Raw genomic sequence first — 11779 nt, 5'->3', positions numbered from 1 at the left:
CCTTTGGATTAGGCCTTGGACTGAATAAAGCTGAGTTAGGGTAAAGTAGTCTTTTACCCCAAGTATGGAGTTGTGGTTATGCATTGGAACCCAATTATTAATTGGGTATTGTTTGATGTTGACAGCTCGGGAATCTGTCAACCAGCAGCTGGAAGTTCATCCGTGGGACTTCAGCGGTGCGAGGTGAGTCTTCTCACCATACCCATGGGTCTAAGGCACCAAGGCCGGACCATTATGTGATTATGGTATATGTGTTAGTCATTCTGTGATTTGATATGCTATGTGATTGTGTGTTATTACATGGAAGACCCCGTGGGAGCCCGTTGCATTGGATGTAAGATTATGTGGGGTAGCCCATGGCATTCCTAGGTAAAGACCATGTGGGGTAGCCCATGGCATTAGATGTAAGACCATGTGGGGTAGCCCATGACATTCCTAGGTAAAGACCATGTGGGGTAGCCCATGACACAATGGTGTAAGACCCTTGGGGGGAGCCTACGACATCCTTATAGGTTTATTTGTGTTATGTGTAGATATTTCTGTGATATATGATATGTTTATGTGATGTCTGTTATGCTATTTGTCTTTGTGATACTTGCATGGAAGACCCCGGAGGGAGCCTGTGGCAATTGGATATAAGACCATGTGGGGTAGCCCATGACATTCCCAGGTTAAGACCATGTGGGGTAGCCCATGGCACAATGGTGTAAGACCCTGGGGGAGCCCACGACATCCTTACAGGTTTTTGTATGCATGGCTTATGTGTTGTGGGTAGCTTCTATAGCTAGCAGGATATGTGATACAGGTAGCTTTTATAGCTAACAGGATATGTGATATGTGGATTGTGTGTATGGTATGCTCTGGGAAAGTCACTAAGCTTTGTGCTTACAGGTTTTGTTTATGGTTTCAGGTATCATCGTTTTGGAAAGGAAGGGATCAGATTGATCGCAATGCACACACCTATGATTTCCGCAATGAATGATTTTGGGATAAACTCTGATAAAGGATTTACTTGACTATGAATTGAAATATTTGAATTAAATGGTATCAATGTTTTAGTTATATTAAAAATGAAATTTTTACCCTTGATTTTTGGGTCGTTAAAGTTTCATAACGTTTTTGTTCCCATTCTCATGCCTTGCACACGAGGGCATTTTGGTCTTTTCCTTGAGGTTGGCAGTATGGTCTTTTGTTGGTTTATTGTTAAAAATAGACATTTCTAATATTTTTTCATGTTTCTGTGTTGGCTAAGCTGGAAAACGAAAGACAAAATGAGTAGAATTTAGGGGCTAACTAAAGGGTATTTTGGTCCTTTTTAGGAATTAATCAGTAAACTGGCTCTTTTTCACGTTTGGATTTTGAGTAAAAATATTTGCTCTTTTTTCGTTTTAGTCGTAACCATCAAAAAACCTTCTTGCTGTGTCTCATAGTCGTTGCTCTATGGTTACGTTTTATCTTTATTTCCTCTAAGTTACGGCATCTGATAAAACTCAAGGCTGGAGTGGTGATTCCTTCGATTGATACAGGAGTACTGGTAAAATTTGTATGAACAAACTTGGTAATTACATAATTTCATTATAATAATTAACCGAATGTAAAATCACAGAGTAACTGCAATAATATGAATTAGTTCCTTTGTTGGCCCAACTGATTTAGTACCTACTCGCACTACTCTTATTATATCATTGATCTTTTACTCGAGTAAGACTAAGATTGTTTAATGAAAAGAAACCTTAAAAGCTTAAGCATTAAGCATTAAGCATTATGCAACCCACAAAACGTGGGATTTGAATAAGTCAAGCGAAAGCATATATATTAAGCCCAAAAAAGGAGTTTGAAAACTAATTAAGGTAAAAAAAATCAAAAGTTGTTGCCTTTGTGTGAAACGAAGACATATTTTGGGATTGAATGCGGAAAGCAGATAATAACATCATTTTAAATATTCTAACAGAATTAGTTAAGTACATAACTTATCAATAAAAATGATAAATGAAAATTAACAGTACGTAATGTATTTATTTTAACGATCTCAATGGATGATATCTTTTTTACAATTTAAGTTTTACTTTTTAAGTCGAATATTTAACTATGTAACATTATGAAAAAAAATGACAGAGTATAAAAATAGAGAGTTAATTAATCAAAATAGCAAATGAAAATGTTATGTTTTAATGTAATTTGACAAGATAAAATCCGGTAGTCAAAGACTTATTGTCGTTTTTTGTAAGTCATGTAAGAAACGTTTTATGATCAAACATAAAAATAATCACTCCATCATCATCACGGATCAACTCTTGCTATAAAAAATTGAGGAGTTGGGTCCTCAGTATGTTTGAATATAACTATAAAATCGAGCAACTACATATCATTGTACCTAATCCTAAGTTAATTTAGTTCCAAAAATGAACTCAGGGCAACCAACAACTTCCTTATCATCTTCCTCCTGTTTTGCTTTCATCTTTTCTTGTTTTATTATCTTTCTGATTACTGTTTCTGGTGTCGGTAATAATGAGACCGATTATCAAGCGTTGTTGCAGTTCAAGTCGATGATCAGGAATGAAGAAGCTCTAAGCTCATGGAACTCTTCCTTTCATTTCTGTGATTGGAGTGGTGTTTCATGTGGGAAGCAGAATAAAAAAGTCACTGCTCTATGGTTGGAGTCGCAAGGGCTAGAAGGCTCGTTGTCTCCTTATATAGGGAACCTCAGCTTCCTTCGTTTGTTTTCTATCGCAAACAACAGCTTTCAAGGAACCATCCCTCATGAACTCGGTCGTCTATACAGACTACGTGTCCTCGATCTTGGCCATAACAAATTCAATGGAGTCATTCCAAGCAACTTGTCCGGTTGTTCCAAACTTGAAAGGCTTGGACTTAATGAGAACAAGCTAGTTGGAAGCATACCCAAAGAGATCAGTTTCCTCTCAAAACTTACTTTTATTGCAGTTCATGATAATAAGCTAACAGGTGGAATCCCGTCTGTTTTGGGGAATATATCAATAGAATCCTTCAGTGCTAGTGAGAATCCGTTGGGTGGGAGCATTCCAGACACCATAAGCCATTGGAAAAGCTTAACAGAATTTTACATTGGTGGTTGTAACTTAAATGGAACCATCCCTCATTCCATTTTTAACCACTCACTCTTAACTCACTTTTCCATGTCTTCAAATCACCTAACCGGTAGTCTTCCCTCAGCTTTAGGTGCAATGCTCCCTCGTCTTGTATATCTTCAGTTATACGGTAACAAACTGACCGGACCTCTTCCAGCATCACTATCTAATTGTTCGAAATTAGGGTTTCTTGAAGCGCATGACAACAACTTTAGTGGGAAGTTGAAAATTGACTTTGCAAAACTAAAAGATATGTATTGGATATCCATAGGTGGTAACAACTTTGGATTCGGAGAAGCTGATGATATGAAGTTTATTGATACTTTGAAAAACTGCAGAAAATTAGACATATTGGACCTTTCAAGTTCCAAGCTTCAAGGAGTGCTGCCGGCATCAATCGGTAATCTTTCTGATCGACTCACTTACCTAATTTTAGATCAAAATCTTATATATGGAAACCTCCCTCCAAGTATAGGAAATCTAGCTGGCTTGACCACATTAATATTAGCAAATAACCGATTCACAGGAAAAATCCCATCCACCATTGGTCAGCTTCAAAAGCTGCAAGTTGCTGCACTATTTAAGAACCAATTTTCTGGGCCCATTCCAGACACCATAGGGAACTTATCATTGTTGACTAACCTTAGGTTAAATTCCAACAGACTGGAAAGCCATATTCCATCAAGCCTAGGAAAGTGTCATCATCTATTAGATGTAAACCTTAGTGACAATAAATTAAGCGGAAGAATACCTAAGCAACTTCTTCAACTTATATCTCTAACCATAGTACTAAATCTCTCTCAAAACAACCTATCTGGATCACTTCCAACAGAGGTTGGCAAGCTCCAGATGTTGACTTCTCTGGATTTATCTTATAACAATTTATCAGGTAAAATTCCAAGTAGCATTAGTGGTTGCATTAGCCTTGTATTCTTATCCCTCAAAGGAAACTTATTTCAAGGCACTGTACCACCATCATTAAGTTCCCTAAGAGGAGTTTCGACACTCGATCTCTCCCATAATAATTTATCAGGACATATTCCTCGATTCTTGGAGCGGTTGATCTTATTAGAATATGTAAACCTATCTTATAATGATTTTGAGGGTGATGTACCGGTGGTTGGAGTGTTCGCCAATGCAAGTGCATACTCAGTTTTGGGGAATAGTAGGCTTTGTGGTGGCTTGGCTGAGCTTGATTTGCCCAAATGCAAGAAGACGACGGGAAAACATCAAAAAAGGATTCATGTGTTCGTAATAGGCCTTTTAATTGCATCCACACTTTTCACCGTTTTATGCTTTTTGTATGCTTGGTGTAAGAAAATCAAAGACCAACCATCTCGGTCTTCAGTGGACGATGAACAATCTAAACAAGTATCATACACATACAATCAACTTCTCAAGGCTACCAATGACTTCTCCAAAGCCAATTTAATTGGTGAGGGTGGGTTCAGCTCTGTTTACAAAGGAACCCTTGATGATGATGATAAATATGTTGCTGTCAAGGTTATACATCTTCAAAACCAAGGTGCTCATAAAAGCTTTATAGCAGAGTGTGAAGCATGGCGTAATATTCGACACCGAAATCTATTGAAGATACTAACTTCATGCTCAAGCATTGACTTTAAAGGAAATGACTTCAAAGCTTTGGTATACGAATTCATGCCCAATGGGAGTTTACATGATTGGCTGCATTCAACTGAAAGTAAATCAAGACTGAACCTTCTTCAAAGAATAAATATTCTCATTGATGTCGCATCTGCACTCGATTATCTTCACAATCACTGTCTCCCAAGCATCGTTCACTGTGACCTGAAGCCAAGCAACATTTTGTTGGATGATGATATGGTGGCCCATGTTGGAGACTTTGGTTTAGCTCGATTTCTTGGAACAAATTCAAACCAAAACAACACAAGTTGCATTAGAGGAACGATTGGGTACACACCTCCAGGTAAAGTTTATGTATTCCTAGATGCTTATAGTTATTTATGGGGTTACCTAGGCCTGACAATCGTGTCGTCTTCGGGTAGTCGGGTCGCGGGTTGGCGGGTTAAAATATACCAACCCAAACACGACCCATTTAATTATACAGGTCACGGGTTAGCGGGTTTGGAACATAAACTCATATATGACCCGTCAACCCACTTATTTATACTGGTTCATAGGTTGGCGGGTTCGTGGGTCAAATTTGGGTTCGTGTGTCAGATTTGGGTTCGTATGTTCGTGGGTCGGATTCCATAAATGAAATTGATAATTAAACATGAACAAATTCTTAATGCAAACATATCTGAATTTTAGAAACTTAAGTCTTAACCATCCAAATGAAATTTTTAAAAACATTCATGGAAACACGTCTAAACTAAAACATTAATACAAACATAGATAAATTCAATCGCAGGCATCGACATCGGTCGATAATAATTCAATTGTTCATGTCGCCGTTCTTCTGAGATACTGAGATCATTTAGGGCAAACGCCAAACGCGTTGCAATGCAAATCAGTAGATGGTTACCCACGGGTTAAATGGTCAATGATATTGGGTATCCTATCCTAATATAAAGTATAAACTGTATAGAGAATAATACTTAATACATTTAAAATATATATAAATTTTTTTTATTAAAATATTAAACGGGTTGGCGGGTCAACCAATATATTTTTTGAGAAACCCATATATGACCTGTTTAATAAACGGGTTAACGGGTTAACGGGTTAGTGGGTTGACGGGTTGAAAAACTCAACCCAAACCCGTTTATTTCGTGTCGTGTCGAGAATTGTCAGGCCTAGGGTTACCTTTTTTCTTAAAGTGATTGGTTATAAGTTGCAAAGTTGCAGAGTATGGTGTTGGGAGTGAGATGACAAGTAGTGGAGATGTCTACAGTTTCGGAATACTATTGTTGGAGGTGATGACAGGGAAAAAGCCAACGGATAACATCTTCAACGAAGGCCTTAGCCTTCATAAATTTGCATACTTGGCGTTGCCAGATCATGTAACTGATGTAGTTGATGATGATCTTTTAAATTTTCTACAAGAGCATGTTGTTCCTAAGAAATGCACGTCAGCAAATGCAAAAATAATAGAGGAATGTGTTGCTTCAATTGTCAGGATTGGAGTATCATGCTCCATGGATTCACCACCACAACGAATGAAGATCAGAATTGTTGCCCATGAGTTGCATCACGTTTGGGATACACTTCAAAATATCTTACCTGCTCCTCATACTTGAGTGAAAACAAAATAAAAATGTATTTTTTCTTCTTGAGGGCACCGGTTATATTACAAAACATTAGTTGTATTTGTTTTTTATAAGATAATTATGCACTTGGCAATAGAATAATAAAATAATCAGTTCCAAATGTTTCTTGAGAAGATTGTTATTCTCTTTAGGTATTAAGAATTTCATCAAATTGTTTTTTTTTCTACAAAAACGTGTTATAGGTTTAGGGGTCATTAGAATTATTTTCGTTATCATTGTCAACTACATTCTCATTTCTAGAAAAATATTTATTTAAAGATCCTTGCAAGGAATTAACAAGTGATTGTTCTTTGTTTTACTTTTTACATTTTGTGCACCCGATGGTTGTTGACGTGGAAACATACTCAAACAATTAAATTCAATTAAATTCAACAAATAATAGTTAAACAAAGTAAGATACAACCTGAAGGGCAAAGCCTGAGGCTGAATTTTTAAAAACTGAAACGAACAAAACATTGTAATTTCAGAACAATGAACAAAAAAATTACTCAATTCGAAATCAAAAATCAATAAAAGTAAAGTTTCAGTCAAAAAGAATTTACCTCAATACTCTGACTCTGCTGACTTTAGAATAAGAAAAGCTTTATAAAGTTGGATCTAGAGAAATCAGATTCAGAAAACTGCTTCTTTGCGTCACAATACTATGCTGACTTCAGAAACAGAAAAGTTTCACTCAACTCACTGCTTCACAATCATAATATCAGTCAATACTCGTCGAAAATCAGAAAACTTATAATTTCATAAAACTAATTTCACTATATCAGATAATCATAAATTCAGAGAAACCTAGAATTAGAATATTTACCTACAACAGGAGAAATTAGAGACGAAAAGAGAACTACGATGCTTCGTTCAAAAAGTCTGGTGACTCGATTACAATGAAAAAGTCTTGCTCTTGAGAATTACTGAATCGATTTGGAGAAGTTCGCTCAAAAAGCTAGATTCACATCAACGAAACCTCACCCAATCGTTTATATTTCTGTCTTTCTGATTTGGGAGAACTAGAGTCTGGAGAGGTCGTTATTACTAGGTTATAATTATAACTGGTTGAAATTTTAGAATAACAAAAATATTAAAAAAGATAGCAATTAATCAGAAAAACTGAAAACAACTATTTATATAACACACTGGAACACTATATTATTAAGTATTTTATGTTTATTTAAAAATAATTTATAAATAATAACAACATTATTTTTTTATGATAGTTAATAAATATATAATGATGGCCAAGCATCAAATATAAAATTTGATATATTGAAAATAACAATGACATTAATTTCTTTTCAAAAGCATGATTTTATTTTAAAACCAAAAAATAACCTAGTGTAACATGCATATATACAACCCATTTTTGAAAACCACTATTTTATAGAATATTTGATAAAACAATACCTTTTGTAAAAACAATATTTTTGTCCATATGTAATGAAAAGTATTTTTATTTCCCATAAATTAAATTATAAGAACATAAGTTATAATATTATGCATGAGTGAACTATGACAAGGGGACACAGATTCTTTAATTAATTGATTTTTACAATCAACAACTGAAATTCCTTAATTAATTGATCCCGTTCTCATGTAAAATTATTAATACTTTAAACACCAAGTCATTAGTATACAATAAATAACATATTATTACATCGATTGGTTACAATAGATTATGAGATTTAGATATAATTCAACTTTTTCAAACATCTAATAAAACCATAGGGTATACACAATCAAATGCAATTTGTGCCAACATAATAACATAATCTTTTTTTTCTAACTAAAATCCGAGAACAATTGAGAGACGGATAATTGGCAGCCAAAATGATGTTTGAGATGCAGAATTTTCACTAACCCTTACTCCACAAGGCTGTATTATATTTTTTTTTTATCACTTGTCACAAAACTTGAGACACCTTCACTCACACACATAATCATTTGCTGCTCATATCACTATAAAACTGGTGAATGAAACCCGGTTACAAGGTAGGTAATGGAAGAAAGAAAGCATGTTACTAGTTATTGGTAACAATGGAAGAAAGAAATGATATTACCTACTTTGTACAATAATTAATAATAGAGCAGATGCTTTAAAAGTAGTTGTATAGCTAGTACAGTGATGACTTCAAACTTGTTGTTTATATTAGTGCCAAAACCCGATGAAATCCAGTAATATAACTATTCTTTCCCACATTACCATTCATTGTGGTCAGCTAAAACCCAAAAGTAGGAGATAATGACACTTCACCATATATGACTTTTCATCCTTCCAATAATTAACGCTGCTTTTTATTCACCTCCTCCAACTAATCAACACAAACGCAAATCATCATAAACATATTTGTATTCATTTTCTATATAGTAGTATCTTTTGTTCTAAATAATCGATGAATAAGCTACAATTTGGAAAGAGAAAAGATAAATGAAGATAGGCCCATAAAATATAAGGTGCTATCAATTTTGCATAAAAAAGAGCTGCATAAAATCGATATGATGTAAAATTCACGAATTTTGGCATTTTCTTGATGGCTTATAGTCATGAGTAATAACCAATCACATGGCGATTAAAAACATAAGACAGACATAGATAGAACCGATTCAGACATACATTACATTGAACACATTTAGGGCATTCAATAATCGATATCCCATTCTTTCTCAAGAGCTTCGAATTAGCAGCATATCCTCTAAGTAAGAACATTTTTAAACATGAATGTATGTAGTAGAGAGAAAGAGAGAGAGAGAGAAGCATACAACATCTTTATCGAATCCAACAGAAGCAAAGACAAAATGAGTGGATTCACACCTGCTTAACCGGTTGATCGAGAAAATAAAGTTATTGGGTTTCCATCTATGTACACTAAGAAAGCAATAGAACAATTCAGAAGATATATCTCAACATTTATTTGCAAACAAATAGGATCGTCTGTGCAAAAATTAAGGCTTTAAATTTGGGGAAGATTTAAATTTTGAATTTTATTTTAGGGAGAGAAGAAAGGGGTTGGTTAAAAAGACACTTCATTTACCATATAGACACCCTAATTAAATTTTAAAATATTTTTATTGGTTGAAATTGCATTGTTTTCCGAAAAAGATGATTATAAGTAGTTAATTATAGATTGACTTTTTATAAAGGGGTCAACGGGGTGTCTAAGGGATGTCTTATTAGCATCACCCGAGAAGAAATTGATAAAGGTGTGAGCGGAAATTACAAAATTGGTTTAGCAGAAAGAGGATGCCTTCCTATCTAATTTTAAGTGCTGATTTTCAGAGATTGTAATTGGTCAAAGAAACAGAAGGGAATAAAAGTAAAGGGCTTAGGAGAAGATGTTATGTGTCAAGTGTCAAAGAAGTGGTCTAAAAAGCCGATCTTTTCTTTTCTTTTCTATTATAATAAATGAAGATAACTTTGTCATATGTCAATCTTTAATGAGTTTTGACACTTTTCATTTTGTGATAGTTTTTAAATAAATATATCCACATGTCAATTTATGGTTTTTTTTTTCAATTTTTAAAATTAAAAAGTCACATAATAGTTATGATTATATATGTAAAGTATTAAATATAATAAATATGATAGTAAATTGCAATTTATATGTTTCTTAATTCCTTATTTTAAAATTTTATTTTAAAAAATACTTATTGTTTACATTTTAATATTTTATTTTTTTAATCAACCCGTGCAATACACATGTTTTACACCTAGTCCTCTCTAATAAATGAATGTTTTTTTGCCACCTATCACACTCTCATTCAATTTGCCAAATGTCATTTTGTGGTTATTTTGAATTAATTTTTTTTCCAAATATCCTTTTATGAGTTTTTCTATTTTATTAAATTTCACATAATATTTTAGTGTAATAATTGAAATAAATGTGGTAATAAATGGATATCAATTTCAATTTCATTAATAAACTTACCTTTTAATTTCAAATTTCCCAAAATTAAAGTTCATTAGTTTCTTTTCTTTATTTAAATTATTTGCTTAAATTTAAAGATAAAAAACATTTTCATTATAATAATTCATTATTTTTCTTATTTTCTTAAAAATTCCAAATTTTCAAATATTTTGACATTTATTTTTAACTTTCTTTTAAAACAACCCACGTAATTAGGGATGACAAAAAGCCCCATACTCAATGGGGAACCCGGAACCCGCACCCGTTTTGACTGGGGAGTCTCCAGGTTGACCGGGGATGGGGACGGGGATGGGGAATACCTGAATAAAAAAAGTGGGGATTGGGATGGGGATGGGGATACCCTTAATCCCCGACCCTGGATCCGCCCCCGACATATATTAATATATAAAAATAATACAGAACATATATTTATAGTATAGTTTATAATACATAAAATTTGATCTAAGTAACATAACTCATTAGTAATTACTTGGTTGAAATTATACTTTTTGCTTTTTCTTTTATCTAATTTAAACTCGTGTATATATATTTTTTTCTTTTTGGTTGATCTATTTTACCTTAAATATCAATCTGATAATTTTTTTCTACTTGATTTTTCATGTATGTATTTAAATTTGGTAGAAAATTTATTTATATTTTTTATGCAATTTATGGGTACTTATATATTTTATAAAATCTTTAAACTTATGCTGGTAAAATTGAAATATAGAGTTTTTTCTTACGTAAAAGTTTGCATGTTAAAAGAGAAAAAGAAATCCTCGTTTCCCCGTTGGGGATCCCCAGTCCCGTTGGGGGTGGGGATGAGAGTTTATTTATATTCTCCGATGGGGATGAGGATTGAAATGAGGATTCGAGGATGGGGATGGGGATTGGGGTCCCTTGTGTTCCTCGCCCCCGTTGCCATCTCTACACGTAATACATGTCTACCTATCTTAATAAAAGAACCCTAAATATGCCACCTGTAATTTTCTTATAATTTTCAATTTTTCTTAACATGTCTTCTAAAAATTACACGTGTCCTCTTATTATTGTTAGTGTTTCCCGCTTATTTGATGTTCTTTATTTTTTGCAATTATATTTCTTTTCCCTAAATCTCGCATTTCTGGTGTCCGGTTCTTAAATATGATATGTTGTAAAATACGACGGATACGAATTGACTTAAATAATATTAGCTCAATGCGGAATGAGATCAAAAATTATCAAAGCGTAATAATCACAACGTAATACGAATAAAATAAATAGAATAGAGACACAGGAATTTACGTGGAAACCCAAATCGGGAAAAAAACCACGGGCGGAGGAAGCCGAGAAACAATTCACTATAATTTGAAGTGTTTACAGGGATTATGAAAGAGATTACAAATAGAGTGGGAGAGCTAAAATACACGGTGGTGTATCAGTATATATATGTAATACTTTTCTATATATACTTGGATGATTTTTTTGGTTGTGTTCTACGCTATTGTTCTGCTGCAACACATATATTTATAGGGAGAGTAGTCGT

At 33.8% G+C, this 11779-nt stretch overlaps 1 protein-coding gene across 1 annotated transcript; it reads left to right on the top strand.

The window, feature by feature from the left end:
- The first annotated feature begins 2402 nt into the window (after nucleotides 1–2402).
- LOC145158617 (LRR receptor-like serine/threonine-protein kinase EFR) lies at nucleotides 2403–6372 on the top strand. The gene is made up of 2 exons (XM_079077491.1): nucleotides 2403–5055; nucleotides 5940–6372. The coding sequence occupies exons 1-2, from the start codon at nucleotides 2403–2405 to the stop codon at nucleotides 6329–6331; spliced, it is 3045 nt and encodes a 1014-aa protein (XP_078933617.1). The 3' UTR covers nucleotides 6332–6372.
- The last annotated feature ends 5407 nt before the right edge of the window (nucleotides 6373–11779 follow it).

The sequence above is a fragment of the Lactuca virosa genome, chromosome 2, assembly GCF_052849685.1.
Source record: "Lactuca virosa cultivar CGN04683 chromosome 2, Lactuca_virosa_CGN04683_v6, whole genome shotgun sequence".
Taxonomy (NCBI): Eukaryota; Viridiplantae; Streptophyta; class Magnoliopsida; order Asterales; family Asteraceae; genus Lactuca; species Lactuca virosa.
This window is presented reverse-complemented; position numbering and strand designations above follow the sequence as displayed.

What these genes read in the sequence shown, in the direction of transcription:
- LOC145158617 (XM_079077491.1), top strand. Translation starts at nt 2,403, where the DNA reads ATGAACTCAGGGCAACCAACAACTTCCTTATCATCTTCCTCCTGTTTT. An exon ending in GATTGGGTACACACCTCCAG is followed by an intron (nt 5,056 to 5,939) that starts GTAAAGTTTATG and finishes GCAAAGTTGCAG; the next exon opens with AGTATGGTGTTGGGAGTGAG.